General features: G+C 44.5%; 1 protein-coding gene across 1 annotated transcript in view; it reads left to right on the forward strand.

Annotated features, from left to right (window-relative positions):
• CENPE (centromere protein E) overlaps nt 1-21,212 on the forward strand; it is a 92,557-nt gene that overhangs the window by 28,263 nt on the left and 43,082 nt on the right. Inside the window, exons 27-30 of the mRNA XM_074991989.1 lie at nt 10,834-10,992; nt 12,802-13,023; nt 15,356-15,514; nt 20,335-20,556. Of these exons, the coding sequence (XP_074848090.1) occupies nt 10,834-10,992; nt 12,802-13,023; nt 15,356-15,514; nt 20,335-20,556 (762 nt within the window). The remainder of the gene's footprint in view (nt 1-10,833; nt 10,993-12,801; nt 13,024-15,355; nt 15,515-20,334; nt 20,557-21,212) is intronic.

Below are 21,212 nucleotides of genomic sequence, written 5' to 3' on the forward strand. Positions count from 1 at the left end.
TAACTGTTATCTGTTGCCGGATTGATTAACTGATAAGTGCCCTGTTAGCACTTAAAGACTTTAAAGCTTAAACAATGTCCTCGCCGGTTTTTAAGACATGTGAATCATGCCGGGAGGCCATGCCCACCTCAGATGGACATAGTAAATGTATTCGGTGCCTCGGGGAAGCCCATGTCCCCCAGAAATGCCCTCATTTGCTCTAAGCTTACAGCTAGAGCGCAAAAGACAGGGAAATGAGGCTAAAAATGTTCCTGTTCGACAAGGCCCTCCAGCCTGGGACATCGGAGAAGCCCCATAAGGAGGGCTCTTCGGGCTCGCACAAGAGGAAGGCGGCTTCTGTGACCTCCTCTGTGCAGAAGAAGAAAAAGCTTTCACCAGCTTGATCCCTGCCAGTTACCTCTGTGAGCAGGACGAGCGGAACACGGGTCCCGGGCCTGCTGGCCTCTCATGGTGGGAAGGCCGCGGCACATGTGCCTGCGCAAGGGCCTCCAGTTGTTAAGGAGGCGGCACCGAAAATGTCAGCACTGGCTTCTGCGGCACCGAACCCTGCGGCACCGATGGCACCGGAGCGAGAGCACCCGGCACGGGGCCCAACGGTACCAGAGGAGACTACCCGAGCAGCACCGAGGGCAGTGGCACCGAGCACGGCACCGACTACGGTGCCGAGCCCCCCGGCGCCGATAAGAACACCTGCGGCGCCCGAACGGACGAAAGCAAAGACTAAGACTTGGCACTGCAGCCCTTCCCTGGAGATCATTGCGCTGCCATGATCACCTCGCTCTCCCCCAGAGATTCAGCGGGCAGCAACTCCAACAGCCTGCTGCAGGCTTCCATCTCCATTCCTTCAGCTGCCATCCCCCGGACTTGGACATTTTTCACCAACTTCCAGCAGGGATCCCTATGAATACTATCACAGGGGATCCCCGCCTATGTCAGTGTCATCTCGACGGTCACATCCTTCTACACATCACGTCTACACTTTCAGGTCATGGTCCAGGTCCCCATCACCAGGCCCTTGCCCTTGTTGTTATGGCTGTCCTTACCATACGGGACATCGGCACAGGAGATCTGAGTCTCGGGGTAGATCCCCGTCAACACCTCATCGACATCACAGCATACAGTCTCCCCCTGGGGGAACACCACATCAAAGGATCTGGAACCCCATCTGGAATCCTTGAAAGTACAAACGTGTGACCAGAGTCAGGAACCTGAGGACTTAGAGGAAATGTATCATAGTGATGCCTCCTCGTTCTCCCTGGATGAAGCAGTTGTTCCTGGAGATGTCTCTCCCCCAGATGACCTAAAGCAGTTTCAAGAGTTGTTCAGAAGAGTGGCTCACTCACAAGACATTCAAGTGGCGGAGGTGCAGGAGAAACACCATAAGCTCCTCAAAAATCTCAGACCTCCAGCTTCATCTAAGATAGCCATCCCATTGGATGAAGCGATTATGGAGTCAGCCACTAACATATGGCAGACTCCAGCCTCCATCCCTCCTACAAACAAGAGGGCGGATAAGAAGTATTTTGTCCCTGCCAAGGGCATGGAATTTCTGTTCAGTCACCCACAGCCGAATTCACTAGTGGTTGAAACCTCACAACACAGAGCCAAAACGTCCCAATATAAGTCCGGGGGATCAGACAAGGACACAAAGAAATTAGACCTACTTGGCAGAAAGGTTTACTCATCATCTACCTTACTGCTATGAATGGCGAATTACGCCGCTCACTTGTCAAACCACAATTTCGACAATTATTCTAGACTCGCCTCACTCATGGATTTCCTTCCAGAGGATAAAAAGCCAGTCCTCAAAGCAATCGTCCAGGAAGGCTATGTACCTTCACGAGCAGGAGTTCAGATTGCCTTAGACGTAGCGGACACAGTGGCTTGTTCCACAGCCACTGCGGTGGTAATGTGCAGGGAATTGTGGCTCCAGACATCCGGAATTCCCAAGGATCTGCAAGTAAAAATCACAGCTCTTCCTTTTGATAGGCAGAAGTTATTTGCGGACTCAACTGACTCGGTCCTACACTCCAGTAAAGACTCGAGAGCTACACTTAGGACCCTGGATATATACACCCTGCCGTACAGGAGAAAAAAGTTTTACCCTCAGCAACAGCGTTACATTTATCAACCACAGCGTACTCAGTATCAACCGGGGTATGACCGGGGCGCCAACAACAGCCACAGCAGTACAGGGCCCCTAGACATCGGCCCCAGCAGGGCCGCGCCCCCTCCGGACAAACCATAAGACAGCAGGTTTGACAGGTACGTCAGGGACTGCAACACCAAGACCATCTCTCAGTGCCAGTCTCAACATATGTTTCACCATCATCTCAAGCCGTTCTACTCTCAATGGCAAAGCATCACCACAGACAGATGGGTGTTGGAGATTATAGCCACGGGGTACACAATCCCTTTTCAATCATTGCCACCACCGAACCCTCCCACCAGGCCCTTTTTCAAGGATCCCTCTCACCACACAAAGTTAAAACAGGAAGTGGACCACCTCTTGTTCATAGGGGTGGTGGAGAGAGTACCAGAACGATTCCAGGGGAAAGGCTTCTACTCCCGGTACTTCCTGACAGAGAAGAAGACAGGAGGTTGGAGACCAATCCTGGATTTACGGGCCCTCAATCGGTATTTGCGCAAACAGCATTTCAGAATGACTACAATTGCTTCCATAATCATGGCACTGGACGATGGAGACTGGTTTGCAGCCCTTGACTTACAGGACGCGTATTTTCATATAGCAATTCATCTGGCACACAGACGTTTCCTCTGATTCACAGTAGGCAGAGAACATTTCCAGTACAGAGTCCTTCCGTTTGGTCTCCCTTCGGCATCCAGAGTTTTCACCAAAACCCTGGCAGTCATATCAGCGTATCTACACAGACAAGGCGTCTTCATTTTTCCATACCTGGATGACTGCCTGCTGAAAGGAACTTCCAAAGCAGAGGTCTTATGAATGCTACACATCACCACAAACACATTTGCCTTGCTGGGCCTCATCATCAACCTCTCGAAGTCAAAAACCGAGCCCACGCAAAATATAGAATTTATAGGGGCGCAAATAGACTCTGCTACATCAAGGGTGTACCTGCCCGATGCCCGTTTTCGCACCATCAAATCCCTGGTACAAGTAATAACGTACAGCCCCACTGTCCCAATCCTAACATGTCTACGGCTGTTGGGACACATGGCGACCACCACGTTTGTGCTACAAAACGCGAGACTGCACATGCAAGGCCTGCAGCATTGGTTGGTGAGCGTGAACAAACCAATAGCCCACACCATTCACAGGATGGTATCACCCACAATGGAGGTGCGAAGGTCTCTCGCATGGTGGGCAGACCCCAAGAACCTACTAGTCGGGGTGCCTTTCCACCAACCGCAAAGTACCATTTTTCTCACAACAGATGCATCCCATATGGGATGGGGAGCACACATGGGCAACGAAATCACTCAAGGTTTATGGTCCCCCGTGGAGAAGACACTGCATATAAACATACTAGAGCTCAGAGCAGTGTTCAATGCGTGCAGGCGTTTTTGAAATTACCCGCGCGGAAAAGTAGTCGGGATGAATACCAACAACACCTCCACCATGTTTTATATAAACCGACAAGAAGGGGCCAGATCTCATGCACTCTGTGCGGAGGCTGTCCAGTTGTGGAACTGGTGCATTGCCAACAATATAACCCTAAGAGCTTCATACTTACCGGGTGTCCACAACATAAAGGCAGACCAACTCAACACACACTTTGCGCTCACGCACGAGTGGCAGATCCGTTCTGACCTGCTCCGACGAGTGTTTCACAAATGGGGGTTTCCCCAAATCGATTTGTTTGCCACTCACAACAACAAGAAATGTCCCCAGTACTGCTCCAGAGCGGGCATAGGACAGGGATCCTTGGGGGACGCCTTCATCAATGATCTAGAAAATGAGGTAAGCAGTGAGGTGGCAAAGTTTGCAGATGACACCAAGTTGTTCAGGACAGTCAAAACCAAAACAGATTGTGAAGAACTACAAAAAGATCTCAGCAAACTGAGTGATTGGGCAGCAAAATGGCAAATGAAATTTAATGTGGGTAAGTGTAAGGTAATGCATGTTGGAAAAAATAAACCAAATTACACGTACTACATGATGGGGTCAAATTTAGCTACGACAGATCAGGAAAGGGATCTTGGAGTTATAGTGGATAGTTCTCTGAAGACATCCAAGCAGTGTGCAGCAGCAGTTAGTAAGGCAAATAGGATGTTAGGAATTATTAAAAAAGGGATCGATAATAAGACAAAAGATATCATACTTCCCCTATATAAAACTATGGTACGCCCACATCTTGAGTACTGCGTGCAGATGATGTCTCCTCACCTCAAAAAAGATATATTGGCATTAGAAAAGGTTCAGAAAAGGGCGACTAAGATGATTAGGGGCTTGGAACGGGTCCCATATGGGGAGAGGCTAGAGAGACTGGGACTTTTCAGTTTGGAAAAGAGGCGATTGAGGGGCGATATGATAGAGGTATATAAAATCATGAATGGTGTGGAGAAAGTGAATATAGAAAAATTATTTACCTTTTCCCATAATACAAGAACTAGGGGACACCAAATGAAATTGATGGGTAGTAGGCTCAAAACTAATAAAAGGAAATTTTTCTTCACACAGCGCACAGTCAACCTGTGGAACTCCTTGCCCGAGGAGGCTGTGAAGGCCAGGACTCTATTAGGGTTTAAAAAAGAGCTTGATAAATTTTTGCAGGTTAGGTCCATAAATGGCTATTAGCCAGGGATAAAGTATGGTGCCCTAGCCTTCAGAACAAGGGCAGGAGATGGATGGCAGGAGATAAATCACTTGATCGTTGTCTTCTGTTCTCCTTCTCTGGGGCACCTGGCATTGGCCACCGTCGGCAGATGGGATGCTGGGCTGGATGGACCTTTGGTCTGACCCAGTATGGCCATTCTTATGTTCTTATGTTCATGATCCCCTGGAAGGGCCCTCTACTCTATACGTTCCCTCCCACAACACTCATACACAAGGTTTTAGAGAAGGCCAAAAGGGAGAGAGCACACATGATACTCATAGTCCCAACCTGAGACCGACAACAATTGTTCCCGCTGCTTCTGCTCATGGCATGTCGCCAGCCATTTTCCCTACCGGCAGTACCGGACCTTTTCACACAGGCTCGGGGGTCAATAATGCATCCACATCCACAGGGACTCTGCCTACAGGCATGGTTAATCCATGGCTCAGCGCCTTAGAGAGCACATGTTCGGAGGGAGTGAAGCAAGTCCTGAAGTACAGTCGGAGGATTTCCACCAGAAGGACTTAAGAGCACAAGTGGACACAATTTACCTCCTGGTGCTCTTCCAAGCAACTAACACCTCTGGATGCCCCTATAACTGCAATTCTAGACTACTTGCTGGAGCTCAAACGAGAGGGGCTCTCTCTATCCTTGCTAAAGGTTCATCTCGCAGCTATATCAGCTTTTCGACACAAAGAGGAGGGGGCCAACCATATTCGCCCATCCTGTTGTCACGCGGTTCTTAAAGGGGTTAGCAAACCTGTATCCCCCTCAGAAACCGCTACCGCCGTCATGGAGTTTGGACTTGGTCCTCCACACGCTGTCGGGACCGCCCTTTGAGCCATTGGCTACGGTCCCCCTCCGGTTACTTACCGTGAAGACAACCTTCCTTCTTGTGATTACGTCAGCCCATCGAGTGAGCGAGCTTGCAGCAATAATGGCCACACCTCCCTGCACAGTGTTCTCAAAGGAAGCAGTGGTCGTACGATCACACCCAGCCTTCGTTCCAAAGGTCTCTTCAGAGTTCCACATTAACGAACCGATAGTATTACCCTCGTTTTATCCTAAGCCTCACAACTCCAGCAAGGAGGCATGGCTGCACTTATTAGATGTGAGAAGGGCGTTGGCCTTTTACATATATAGGACTAAGCCTTTCCGGAAAACGGACAGACTCCTGGTGTCCCTCGCACCCAGGTCGAAAGGGGAAGGCCTATCTTCACAGAGGATTTCAAACCACATCGTATCCTGCATAAGACTGTGCTATGAGCTTCGCAAGACTCCTCTGCCAGTTCCGCCCAGGGCTCACTCCACTAGAGCGATGGCGGCGTCAACGGCCTTCTTCAAGGGAATCGCACTGAGAGACATCTGCAGAGTGGCGACATGGTCATCCTACAACATCTTTGCCAAGCACTATGCCATGCACCGGGTGTTTGATGAGGATACACGCCTGTCGACAGCAGTCCTTTCAAGGGCAAGCTGCACATAAATTGGGTACCCACCTCCTTTTTTGGGGTCACTGCTGGGTAGTCACCTAATGTGGAGCACGCACGGGGACCACTCGAAGAAGAAAGAAAAGTTACTCACCTGTGTAGTAACGATGGTTCTTCGAGATGTGTCCCCGTGGGTGCTCCACTGTCCACCCGTTCCTCCCCACTTCGGAGCTTTGTTTCATGTTTTTCAGAGGCATCCGGAGCGGTTGATCAGGAACTGGCGGGGACCGGATCGCGCACGTGACCGTAAGCGTGCGAAGGACTGACGTGCATCGGCGCATGCGCGACCCGACGAAGATTGCTGGAAATTTCCAATCTGCGGCGCCAGGGCGAGCCTGACACCTAATGTGGAGCACCCACGGGGACACATCTCGAAGAACCATCGTTACTACACAGGTGAGTAACTTCTCTTTTATGCTTGTGATGCCAGTGCCTCCAATCACCTCTCTGATATTCCAGTCATATTGTTAATTGGTTTTGTTGGATGCTTGCTACAACTGCAAAGTGCCATCTATTAAGCTATTTTTAATTTGAGCCTTGCTAACACAAATCTATCAACTCATACTGTGAACTTGTTTCCACAGCCTTCAAAATGTTACGTTGATAGAACGTCCAACTCCTATAGCAAAGCAACTGTACTTGGATTTCTTTGCTCCTGACTTGATTGTTATGGCTGTTAATGAGCATTCTAAACAATTTCATCTTAGAGCCACTCTCAAGGGGAAGGTGGTTTTGAGATTACAATTGTAATCATACGAGGGTAGCTAACCACCCACTGCTGTGGAAAAACATAAAAAGTATATTTCTACCAATTTACAAATTTTGCTGAAACAAATTACATGATGAGTGTAGGGAACAGTTTCTGGCTCTGGTTTCCGCAGAAAATCTCGTTTCAAACATCACTCTAGTGCAGGAGTGGCCAACTTCGCGGCCCCTGATGCAAAAATGGCAATTTTTATATGTTCCAGGGTTCGCACACAAAATAGCCCCAAACACACTCCCACCCCCAACTCCCCATCTCCAAACTTAGTCCCTCTCAGTCCTAAACCTCCCCCCGCCCCCCAACCTTCTCCTCAACCCAAAGGTTGTCCTGCCTCAGACGATGAGCTCTGTGCACTGCTTCTACTCCTCTGCGGCTGCTGCTTCCCCATCCCTGCCCCTATCCCTTCTCAGGGCGGCTGCACAGCTCCAGCAGGGGCAGACTGTGCCGTCTCTCCCTCCAGTTCTCCTGCTCACTTCCCTCACCTGCAGTGCAGACAGCTCCCTGCCCTGCTGCACTGAAATAATGGAACTAAATTGAACTGGTTTAATGGCCAGATCCCTCCCATTGCCTTGCCAGGAGTTAATCATAGAACACTAGGACTGGAAGGGACCTCAAGAGGCCATCGAGTCCAGCCCCCTGCCCCAATGGCAGGACCAAGTGCTGTCTAAACCATCCCGATAGACATCTATCTAACCTGTTCTTAAATATCTCCAGTGATGGAGAGTCCACAACCTCCCTTGGCAATTTATTCCACTGTTTGACCACCCTGACAGTTAGGAACTTTTTCCTAATGTCCAACCTGAACCTCTCTTGCTGCAGTTTAAGTCATTGCCTCTTGCTCTATCCTCAGAGGCCAAAAAGAATAGGTTTTCTCCCTCCTCCTTATGACACCCTTTTAGATACCTGAAAACCGCTATCATGTCTCCCCTCAATCTTCTCTTTTCCAAACTAAACAAGCCCAATTCTTTCAGCCTTTCTTCATAGGCTGTTAACCCCATTTCTTTCTTTCTTCATAGGAGTTAACCCAATTCAATTTAGTTCCATTATTTCAGCCACATCAGAGGAAACAGCTGCATGTGGGTCCTTTATAGAGCCACATGCAGCTCCCAAGCTGCAGGTTGATGACCTCTGCCCCAGGCTGACTACACCACTCCACGCACACTTTGCCCAAGTTGAGTAACAGCTCCATTGCCATACGAAAAGGCTTTGCAGGCCAGACAAAAAGGCATCTGGCCCTCAGGTCACGTGTTGGCTACCCCTGCTCCTACTGCTCATTGATGCTGGTGACGTGGCTTCATGTTCCTGTGGCTACTGCCATCTCCAAAGGTGCTGTTCTTGGCTTTAGGGTTTTTAAAAAATACAACTGAAGATTTGTCCTTTGAAGGTTTTTATCTCAGAAATAGATGGCACCATCATGTGAACCTTGAAAGCTCCCAAGTGACTCCATCTGTTGGGGATCTCCACTCCAGCATCAAATCAGAATCTAGTTGGACCTCAGCATCATTTCAGTTCTTCTCAGTAGTGGTCACAGGACACTGCCAAGAGACTTCCTTGATGTCACTATTCAGCATTCTCTTCAACAGGCAATTCTCACCAAACAGTTTTTGACTGAGGCAATAATTTTGGTTTCTTAGTTGAGGACAGTATATCAACCACATCTCCCTTCTCCCTCTTTGAAAGTTGTTGGAAGGATTGTGAGACACGTGGATGCTCAGTGCAGTAATCGGGAGGTGTATGTTGTCCAGTTCATCTCCCTCCACTTTACTGACCTTCCATTTTCCGTATTCATGACCTATCTTATAAGTCCATATTGCTTCATGAGTTTTGGTCTCTGAAACTGAGAGCAAGGCTGCTTCTACACTCACTCCCATCGGAGGTGTTATTGTAATAAGGCAATTTGAAGCAGGCTAATGAGGTGCTAATGTGCATATTCAGCATGTCATTAGCATAATGGCAGCCACACCAATTTCAAACTGCAGACTTCAAATTGTAGATTGACGGTCAAGGTGGGGGCAGCTTCAAAATAAGCTCCCCAAGTTGACATTTCTTTACTCCAATGTAGTTTTGTGGGAGTAAAGGAATGTCAAAGTGGGGAGCTTATTTTCAAGCTGCCCCCATCTTCACTGTCAACCTACAATTGGAAGTCTGCACTTTAAAATTCGCATGGCTGCCATTATGATAATGAGAGCCTGAATAGGCACGTTAGTGCCTCATTAGCCTGCTTTGAATTGTCTCATCATGACACCTCTGAAGGCAGAGTGAGAGTGTTTTGCTGTTGAGCTAGCAGGGGACATACTGTGTTCTGGGCCTTAGACTGGTGGTGGTTTTTTGTCCCGTTCTAGTCTTCAGAAAACTAAACAGTTTTATAGCAAAGAATCCATTCTTATCACTCATTCTCCTATCTTCCCTACAATACAGTATAAGTGGATGTGAATGAGATGCCTTCTATATCCTCTCCATTTTTGGGAAATGTATGTGTGCATACAGTATTGCCAGAAATGCACAAAAAGTCAGCCTGTGGGTGTTTTTTTTTTAAAACATAATTTTTAGATTCTTTCTTTATGAAGCAGTTGTTGTAATAGGAAAAAACTTACTGGTCTGTGAAGAAATTTCTTGACTCCACAAGGAAAAATAAGTTTCACTAAAGACTTAGTATCTTTGAGATTTAAAATGTTGACTCTGGCTTTCTCACATTGAGTGCCATAAATCAGGGGTGCTCTTAGGGAGGGCTTCTTAGGGTGGCATGAATTTTCCTAAGAGCGGCACAGCTGGGTCTTGGGCTCATCCATCTAATTAAAAATGTTGAAATATGTTACTGTTTTTATGTATGCATATTCACGTTTAAATACCAATTAATAAAGTTTTTACATTCTACATGCTTTTTTTACACCTGCCTAAAGGGTGGGAGGTGTTTTGCGTGGTGGTTTTTTTTAAATATGAACTGAAATTTCCATTGATTTGGATTACATTAGACAGGTGAGGAGAAGAGATGGCTGCTAATTGCAGGGATGAAAAGTGGGTCCTGACATACCACTGCCATACCCCTGCCATAAATGAAAGGATATTGGACTATTTAACGAATATTATATAGTCTTTGACCTCTCCAAATAAGTTTTTTGGATTTTTAGTTTGAAAAGAAAGCAAAATTGAACAACTCTAACAACTGCAAGAACACTCAGCAGGAACAAATGCTTGGCTTTAAGTAAGAGTAGAGGCTATGAGGCACTGAAAACCAATGAATCTAGAAAAGAGTTTTCAGAGGACTCTGCAAAGTGAGAGGGACCAGCTCAGAGAAACTTCCAAGAACCAATTACCAAACAGATTGAACCTCTCTAGTCCAGCACCCTCAGGACTTGACATATGCTAAACAAGAGAATTTGCCAAACCACAAGAAGTCAATATTGTCTAGCGGTACTAGCAACACTTCCAATACTTACTGAGCTCTTGAAAGATATTTAGGGACAAATTAGAGGTAAATAACAGTACAGAACACCAAGAACCAGAACTGATGGCTCTAAACAACTTTATGGTACCACAGAAAACTTGGCCGTACCCATGATGAGTGGCATTCAGCTAACTAAAATCATGTTGAAACATGGATGTTGCCAGACTAGAGATGCTGGATGAGAGAGGTTCATCCTGTCGTAAGAAATGGAGTTCAAATTTAAAGCTGTTAATAGAATTAAAGTATCTTTTTTTGAATACATGTATAGCAAGTTTTCTGAAGAGGTGCTTAACATTGACTTAACACTAAATTTTTTTTCTTGTCCTTTGCTTAAAGAATATGGAGCTGGAGAAAGAACTGAGAAATGCTTATAGCTCTCTCAAGCAGCATCAGGAAACTACTGAGGACCTGAAAGGAAATATTTCAGAGAAGGAAACTCAGCTCTCCAAAACTGAAGAGACGCTAGGAAAAACAATTAATGATCTGGAGCAGAAGGTATGTATCATATCAAACAAAAAATTTAACACTGGCTCCTGAATTCTCTGTACACTTGTATGTAGCAAACTTATGATCTGTTGAATCCTAATTTCAGTTTGAAACATCACTAAAATATTCCTTTTCCCATCGTGGTACATTCAGTGCTGTCCAACAAAACAAAATATTCTGACAACTGTAAAGGTCAGTGAAAATCTAATATAACTAATCTCGCAGCTGCAAACTGAGTAGAAACAGTAGTAAGTAAATATAACTTACAATTTTGAGGTGAAGTGGTGGCTCTATAAAGGTCCATGTTAAATTTCCCATAAACTTCCTGTGAGAGCCCAGATTTCACCCTGAACATGTATGATAACATTTAAATACCCTTTTTGCTGTCTGAAGGAAATGTTTTGAAATCTTTCTGTATCACTTGACTACATACTACTAAACGTTGTTTAAACTGCTTCAAAAGTTCTTTTTGAGTCTCAAATACTAAAGCTATCCTAAATAATCTTTAAGTTTCTAGGAGCTTTTGAAATTCCGATGCACACGTCTATTATGGTAGAGGTTGAACCTTTCAAATCTGGAACTCTGTCAGATGGCCACTTATCGCATGTGACTAAGTTTCCCATGCTCCCATAAATTTGTTTACAGCCACCGGTCCTGGCTCTATTTTGTGCTTATTTAGCTCTAAATTGCCCCTAAATGTCTTCCAAGAGCCCAGTGAGCAGTGGAAGTGTTGGTAAAGTGCTAGACAATATTGACCTCCTGTGGTCAGGCAAATTCTCTTGTTTGGCTACAGTCAGGTCCCAAGGGTGCCATATGAGAGAGGTTCAACCTGTAATGTGAAATCAAACATTCACTAGCATCAAGCTGGATTAGATAAAAACGAGAAGCCCTGTAGCACTTTAAGGACTAACAGACTATTTTGGAGCATAAGCTTTCGTGGCAAAGACCTACTTAATCAGAAGCATGCCTGCGAAAGCTTACGCTCCAAAAAAATCTGTTTAGTCTATAAGGTGTCACAGGACTTCTCATTTTTGTGGATACAGACTAACATGGCTGGTACTTGTCATCATGGATTAGATATTGGTCAGGAAATGTTGAATATTTCATTGTATATGCATCAACCAACAAAAAACTTCAGTAATCAAAATTTATAGCTAAGTAAAATCAGAAGAATGCTGCTTAAAAACTTATTGCTTTAAGGATATTTACTTTGTATATTTGGATGTGATGTTGATAACTAGTTTTTTATGGTAATAAAGATTTAGCTTTATGAATCTCAACATCCGTCATTAATAACTAACTGTTCTGCCCCATTGTTGTGTGACACACACTCCACAATTTCCTGAAATTATGAAAACTTAAGTTTATTTCAAGCATTTTTATTCATTTACCTGTCAATATAAAAATAAAAAATAAATTCTTCTAATCCTAACTATAAACCAGTTTCATGTGGCTGTAAAATTGGGCTTAATTTTTCCACCTATAGACTACTCAGTAAAATCTTATTGAAACGTCTCTTGGGCTGTGATGAAGTCTGTCAGATGTTACTTTGATAGCAACATTTGCTTTGTTTTATTGTCCAATTACTCAAAGTTTAATAATAAAGGTAACGTCTCATTTTAATGTGGCTTAAAAACGTTATTGGAAGCAATCTGTTGAACTTATTGGTAGATCATTCCTCTGATATATGTATAAAACATGAACTTTTTTATATCAGAATCAGTAGATTTTGGCTAAAAAAATCTATTTAATTCTGTGTGTGTGTGTGTGAGAGAGAGAGAGAGAGAGCGAGGATTTCAATTCTTGTTTTCCTTTCAGGTCATTCAGTTATCTGAAAACTTCACTCTTCTCTCTTCTGAACATGACAAACTACTAGCAGAGAGAGAATGTATTGAACAAACAATGAATGAACATCTATATCGTCATCTGCAGGAGGTCTCTTCAATTACTCATGAGAGGGATGAGTTTAAGCAAATTTTAGAATGTGTTAGAGCAGAAAGAGATCAGTTAAAGGTGGACATAGAGGAAAACAAAGAGAGGGTATGTATCAAACCTTTCTTGGGGGCTTAAATTTACTTGTAGGTATTCAGAATGGTTTAAATTGTTCTTCTGTTGAATTCCTGAAACTGTGGCTGTAGACCAAGATCACTCCCCCAGTTAACAACAGAGTTTGTGCTTTCCATTCAGAGGGTAATGCAAATTTGATTTAAGCACCAACATTTAGATATGGTTTTTTTTTGTTTTGTTTTTTTTTTTGCTTGATAATCTGCTCTAATACTATAGAAGGGCATACTGTTGCTGTATGCTGTTTTTTTGTTTTTTGTTTTGTTTTTTTTTTTAAATTCTACATTTAACTTTGGATACAACTGGGTAGAACAATACATGTTTAATAGTAACAATAGGTTTGCGCTCCTGTATATTCAGTCTGGGTTGAGTTGGATTAGGGGAGAGATTAGACCCAGGAAGGAAACCATTTAGCAACACATTCCTCCTCCCTGCCTCAGACCAGTCCCCTCATTCCCCACCCCCTTGTTTACTTCAGGCTTATTGCAGCTGCTGCATGTACTTCACTGCTCTCATCTGCCTATCTTTACCAGGCTAGAGTCTTTTTATTTGCCTGAAGTGGGGATGGGGGCGGGTTTCGCTGAGCACACGCGGCGTTCTTGAGTGAGTTCTGTTTTTTTGTCTCAGCGTTCACACAGCACAGCAGTTATTTCACCCCAGTGCTTTACTGCTTCTGTGTTTTCTCTGTATTCCATCTACATTATTCAGTGATGTCAGGTAAAGCAGCTCCAGCTGCGACTTCTGTATATTCTAAACTACTTAAGAGAATGAATGCAGATGCTAACGTGGAATCTCCCCTCACCCGAGAGAGGATGATCCCATGATACCAAGCTGGCTCTGTTCCCTGTGGGGATCCAGACAAGAGCTTGCTGGGGCTGCCAGCTCCTACCTTACCTTCAGGGTCACAAAGCCTGGCTGTAAGATCCAAACGGTGCCCAAGCAGCTAGGCAAGCCTAAGCCCAATTGGCTCAAAAACTTAAAGTCACAGCATTACTGACACAAACACTGTGCCCTGCCACTGGCAAAAATAACAAGTCTAGCAAAGCCCCATGCTTGACCATGTCAGCGTTTGCATCTGTCCTGCCACATGGCAATGTAAAGGGTTCACAGCTGCAGTACCACAACTGGCTGGTAACTCTCTACCTTCAGGATGCAAATTTCCATGGGCCCGTTCAGCCCGCACACAGGAAATACCTCAGTTTTATGATGAGTGGTCAACGCTTCTAGTACGTGTTACTTCCCTTCAACTTCTCCACTGCACTGAGGGTTTTCTCCAAGGTATTGGCAGTAGTGGCAGTTCATCTGCACAAGCAGAGAATGTGCATCTGATAAGGGATGACTGCCTGATAAGAGGGGAATCCCTGCAAAACCCACACACAGCAGTCAATACCACCATGGATCTCTCTCAGTCCTTAGGTCTGCAGATAAACCTTTCAAAATGCCAAATCCATCCAACCAAGGTGCTGGAGTTCATAGGGGCACAAGTGGATCACACCTCTGCTGCTGAGTCCCAGCCTCATCACAGATTTCTTACTATACACGAACTTCTCCAACAACATTGCACAGCACCCAATTACCTGCCAGAGTGTGCCTCCAACTTCTAGACTGCATGGCAGCAGCCACCATTATGGTCCCTCATGCCAGACCACATGAGGCCACTTCAGCATGGGCTCGCCTTAGTCTACAGGCCGATGAAACACAGTAGGATAGCAGAGTGGAACTCCCAATCGGTCTTAATAGCTTCAAGCTTTAAAGGTCCAAGGTACTTTCGTATATACTACCAGTGCAAGTGCCCAGACTTAAGTAATCAAATTACTTTTCCATTGAGATGCTGATCTTTAACAGAACAGTAATTGTAAGTATGTGTACTTCATGAAGTGCTCTCTTTCTGAGGCCCTTTATTCTTTACCCAGCTCTAGAACACGAGCTTGAAAAAATTCTTGTGGTCACTGAGCTTGTACTCTTCTGATTTATGTTCAGAAAACCATCTGAAAGGCAACCCCCTAATGTCCAAATTTACTGGTCTGTCTTAATTGTACCTCCATATGCTTGTTTGTCTTTTGAAGATGGCAAGGATTGTATTTCCAGAAAGAGGCACCATTCCTTTTTTAAATTCTTGAAGGGAAATACATGGTGGGAGCTATGGATACAGAATAAACTCAGTTTTCATGGGTTTCAAAGAGCATAGTTAATTGGTATGTTCTTTTATTACCCTTGAACAGTTTTGCTTACACCTTTTTATAGTCCTAGTTTGATAAAATAGAGTGAAGTCTCTTCAAGTATTACCATGGAATTTCTTGTGTTTCAGTCTGTGAAAATTCAGGCAGAAATGGAAAATCTACGGGAGGTGCTGAAATGCCAGAAAGAACAGATTGTTACAGAGAATAACTGGATAGTAGAGAGAGAAAAGGAGTTGCTGGAGGCAAAAGAGAACCTAGCAGAAGACACCAAAAAACTTAAAGAGAAGGCAAGTACTGTAGCAAGATACCCAGGCCTGCTACCTAACTTTCCTTTCCAGGATAAAAAAAAATTTACGCAATATACTGGACAATAGCGCTTTTTTTCTTTGCTAGTAGTAAGAATGTCTTATAGGAGAGGTTTCAAACTCCTAGGCATATTTTACAGGGCAATGGAAGCTGGCTGGATGCAGAGAACTCCTGAATATCTGCCTCATGACTAGCTTCATCCTGATAAATTGTCTCTTCTTCCTGCTTGCTCCAATAGGAATGTCCAGATCCTGAGCTAGCTCTTGGTCTGTCCATGAAAATTATTGAGATGCCAATCCCTGGGTGATGTGAACTGTGGAAACGTGGTTAAGAAGCACAAAAATGAGAGCTTTCATTCTTAGGCTTCTTAGTCATATATAAAAATCTGCTTACCAGAAGCTCCAGAGGGAGTGGGCAAAAATTAGTGTTTTCATGTTAACCCAGACAAAAGAATGGCCTTAATTCAACATCTTTCTGGTGTTTAAAAACTTCTATCCTGTGACATCTGTTAGTTTCTGTAATAACTACATGCTCAAAGATAAGACTGAGATTTCCTGCACTGCAGTTTTGTTATGTGTTGGCTCAAACATGCTAGTGTATGGTCTTGCTTACAAAAGATGCATCTATTTCTTCAAAGGGGGACTCTTTTTTTTTTCCCCAAAGGATCGTGTGAACAAGAGTTATAAAATGCTTAGCACCCATTCTTTTTAAAGGCAACAATGTCATGGTGCTATGAATAAAAAGCGACTGACTTTTCTCTAAGGAGTTTCTGTCTGTAACAAAGTAAACCTACTTGTCAGCTTCCTACTTGGAGTTTGTCCTGCAGCAAATGTGGTATCTTATGATCAGCTTGTCAGAGACCAGCTGCTGTTTGGGACAATGAACAGGAGTGAAACACTCCAAAAGAGGTTAGCTCGCTACAAGACAGTTTTCAATATGAACGCTATTTTCTCCTTCCTTGCAATTTTGAGCTGTCATTCCTTCAGAGCGTGGTATTGTAGCCTTTTCAGTCCCAAGATATTGGAGAGAAAAGGCGGCTGAAGTTGTTACCTGAAAAATGTAGGGCCCCATCACCAGGTCCAGTGGTTCTCTAGCTTAGTAGGTTGTTTCCCAGTGAAAGAGCACAGTAATGCCTTTAATCTCAATTTATTAGCATTTAATCAACAGAATATATATGCCAAGCATTCCTATGCTCAATAATCCCAATAAAGCAGGTTGTGTTCGCCTGATTGCCAGTCAGGATCAAATAGCCTGTGAGTCTAGCTTCTGCACAATATGATGTCATGCAGACCATCAAAGTTCTGGTAGCTTGTCCTTGACCTGTCTCCCAGAGTGAAGTTCTATAACAGGGTTGTCTTCTGGGTCTTTTATAGTTAAAATGAAGGTTTCTCTTAATTGTACCTTAACCAATTTTTTTATTCAAAATGTGGCTATGCAAAAATACTAACCAGTCATGTCACATAAGATAACATTACAGAGGCTCACGTGCATAGGATCTGCCTACTTATACATCTTTTGTAGTTTCCAGAGTTCATTAAATCATCTCAAGGTCTGCTTATTTTTATGATTTGATGGAACATATTCTCAGGATAGGAATGCATAATCAGCGGTAGATTAATTCTTCAATTGCTTGCTCAAAGCTATTCAATTTAGGTGTGCACATGCCTGGTGCGTAACTCTGAGTTTTACACTAGCTGCTACCCATTGGGTTAGCTGTGGAGTCCCCTGGAGTGGCACCAGCAGGGAACCCTATATACGATCCTGCAAACTTGACCGCCCCTTAGTTCCTTCTTATTTCCAGTGTAGGCTGTTGAAACTGTGGCTGAGTATTGGGTTGCTATGTCATGACTCCCTAGCTCTTTGAGTAGTTATCTAGATTCTAGTTAGTATTAGGCAGTCAGTGGGTGGAGAAGGGTCTCCCTTCTCTCCCTGTGCCCCTCTGGAGACCAAGGCATAAAAAAATTCCCAGGGCTTCAAGCTCCTGCTTGAAGCCTATGCCAAATAGTGGCCTTCTTGATACCTGCCATCATTGTTTGGGGGGAAGCTCATCAGGCTAAGTGATGAATTTGAAAGGCTTTTAAGCCTCGGACTTGTAAGAAGCCTGACCTTTTGTCTGTGTCAGCTCCCTGGAAACTGGTGCTTCAACCTCCATGGTACAAGCTCCCTCGGCTGCTTTGGTACACAGTATGAGGTCTTCAACCCTGGGTCTGGTGCCAAAGGAAGACTCCTCAGTACTGACAGTCCCCAAAGCTTCCAGCTCGGCATTGTGTCACTTCAGGAAAATGCCTTTCCCAGCATTGCTCCAGTTCAAACTCTTCCACATGACGTACCAGTCCTGGTAGTGAATGGTCTTGGCCCAATTTTCTGCAATGTGCAGATGCACCTCAGCACTGTTTGTCCTTGCCAATCTCACTCAGCACGCTGATCCTGATTTGAATGTCTATCTCCTGTGGCACACAAGTCCCTATCTCTGTGCTGGTCCTGCTCTCAGCACCAGTCTCACTTGGCATACTGGTCCTGCTCTCAATAATGGCCTCGCTTGCCTTACTGTCCCACCCTCCATGCATGTCACCAGGTGGATATTATCCTGATAGGCCTAGGTTGGGCTTGTCAACATTGGTATCCCGCACTGATGGTGCTCTTGGTGCTTCCACTCATTCTGCTTGGAGACCTGATCAAGCAGGACCACAGTCGTCTCTGCAACCTGGACCTTCACTCTCCAGCTCATAACAGAGCAGCTTCGTGGTTATAATCCATCAGTCATGCCTGGGACAAGTGCAGTATGTCCTTCTCAGCAGCAGTAAGCCATCCACAAGGCAGTCATACTTGGCTAAGTGGACAAGCTTCTCCTGTTGGTATCAGCAGAACCTCCACCTCTGTCCCCACAGGTGTCAGATTACCTTGTTTCTCTGAATCAGCAGGGTCTTGTCTCTTCTTCCCTCACAGTCCACCTGGTGGCTATCGTGGCCTTTCACCCAGGGGAGGGCACCATTCTGTTTTTGTGAACCCTGTAGTTGGGTGATTTGTCAATGGACCACCTTCAACCACCAGCCAGTTCTGGCCTGGGACCTTAGACAGGTACTCCAGGTGTTCATACCCCCTTCAAACTCTTGGCCGCATGTTCCTTCTTTTACCTCTCCTAGATAGTGACCTTCTTGGTGGCTATCACCTCTACCAGAAAGGTGTCTGAGCTCCAGTCCTTCATGTCTGAGTCTACGTACATGTCATTCCATAAGCACAAGTGTCAACTCCGCCCTCCTCCAGCTTTCCTTCCTGATATGGCCCCCAGCTTTCATACTGGCCAGGATGTTTTTCTTCCTGTTTTGTGTTCTAAAGTTCATGCTCCCTACAGCATTTGCACTCTCTCGATGTGACGTGGGTACTTGCCTTCTATATCGACAGGACCTAGCCTTCTGCAAGACCTCTCAGCTGTGTGTGGCAATTGCTGATCATATGAAAGGTCCTCCTGGTTTTGTCGCGGCATGCATCTTCCTGGATCACGTCCTGTGTACGAATTGAGTAGCCACCTATTATGCCTCATTCTACTCAAGGTTCTTCTACTGCCTTCCTCGCTGCTGCTCCTCTTCAGGAAATCAGTCAAGCTGCAGCATGGCCCCCTGTAGGCACTTTTGTGTCATGCTATGCTATTGTGCAACAGTCTGGACAGGATGCAGCCTTCAGGGCTGCTGTACTTGAGTCAGCCACACGTTGACTCCAACTTCTTCTCCTGGGTATGGTTTGTGAATCATTTGACTTGAATAGATATGAGCATACACTTGAAGAAAAAACAGTTACCCACCTTTGTAACTGTTCTTCGAGATCTGGTGTTCATATCTATTCAAAACTCACCCTCCTTCCCCAGTGTCAGAGTATCAGGCAAGAAGGAACTGAGGGGCGGTCAGGTCAGGAGGGTCATATATTAGGCTCTACACCAGCACTAACCTGACGGGTAGAAGTTAGGGTACAACTTTCCAAAGGTCATGAACACAGCAAGTGCACACCTAACTTTAGTAGGTATGAACAACACATCTCAAAGAAAAACACTTACAAAGGTGAGTAGTTGGGTCCCCCCCCGTCCCCGATCTTTCCAACTAATTTCTCAATAACCCCTAATGGGCTAAAATAATTTCCATAGAAACAGCAAAGCCTCATAATTTAGTTATGCTCAAAAGCAACTTCTACCAAGACTCAGACACAAAACATTCTGAAATTCGAGATTATCTCTATATACTTATTTTACTGTATTTCTCCCTGTTAGTAATGCTGCAACTGTCATTTTGTTTTATCTGCCAAGGCCAAATTTTCCTGACTAAGTTTTTGTTTCCAGTTTATGGTGGCTTAGCATACAAAATGACTGAGTTATGCATAGTCAATACAGAAGATGACTGTGGGTCATGTCAAGTCGAAATCTCTTTTATTGGACTGGACCTGAAGACTACATCTGTAGAAGTTAAAAAGCTTGTCTCTTTCAACAACAGAAGTCACTCCAATAAAAGATGACTTCACAGAACTTGTGTGTCTGTCAGAATAGGAAAAAGACATTAAGTCACAGAAATCTCTTGCTCACTGTTTGCATATTTTAGTTGGTCTATCAATTTAAGTTGAACTTCAAAAAGTCATATGGTGTGGAAACTCACTATCTGTGTGTAAAGGAAAATGGAGGTAAAATTTTATTTTTGGACTTTGATGCTTATGTCTGTTTTTACCATGCTGTTTTCCCCTAACTTTGGGGATACTATTTGTATGAAAGTTTGTAAATCAAACAAAATTACAGTATTTATTCCTTCTATGTATTTAATAGCTAGAAACGTTGAGTGAAGAATTAAACTTGATCACTGGTGAAAGGAATCAATTGTTGAAAGAACTGAGAGAAAAAACAGAGGGCGAAAATGAACATGTTCAGCAACTGGAGAGAGAGAATTCTTCTTTAATAGAGGAAAGAGACCAACTCCAGCAAATGCTGGAGACTCTTGGAGCAGAGAAGAAGAAACTTGAGGTGGACCTTCATGAAAGCATTGAGAAGGTACAGCAAGTGTGGAGAAAGTGTAAAAACTTTTGTAAATGTGTAGTATTTCATTCTTGCCACCCACCTGATAAGTCTAGAGACATCTGGCACTGGTACCATTGTTAACTGTAGTTGTGCTCTGAAGAATATAGTAGTTAGAGGTGCTTTCACCTTTATCTAAGACTCAATGGCTAACTGAAGGGATTGGTGGAAATGTAAATGTATGTCTCCAGCAAATGGGACTTGTGAGTGGGAGTCAGCAAGGTGGCACTCCAGAACATCCTTTTGAGGCAATGCACTCACTTGCCAGATGCATCCCACATTTTGCATCCAAATGCTTTTTTTTGTGGGCAGGTATAAACAGCGTACTGACAGCTGTTGGACAGTTGGTTTGGGGCCTCTGTGCCTCTCCACTCATCCTTCCTGGATCTTTAGCGGCTTCCAGCGGAGCAGGTTACTCTTTGCTGTCTGTGAAAAAACTCAAAGCAGAGAATTTAACCCAAGTCTGCTAGGCAAGCTTACTGAGAAGGAGCTGTATCAGTAGTAATATGGGTTACATCAAGCACACAGCTTCTATGTCAGACATAGCAATACATGAGAAACTATGCATTCCCTTAAATGAGCCTCTGTCACAAACATACAGAGACTGTTCCTGTTCTGGCTCCCCATGGTGT

The sequence above is a fragment of the Carettochelys insculpta genome, chromosome 4 (assembly GCF_033958435.1).
Source record: "Carettochelys insculpta isolate YL-2023 chromosome 4, ASM3395843v1, whole genome shotgun sequence".
Taxonomy (NCBI): Eukaryota; Metazoa; Chordata; order Testudines; family Carettochelyidae; genus Carettochelys; species Carettochelys insculpta.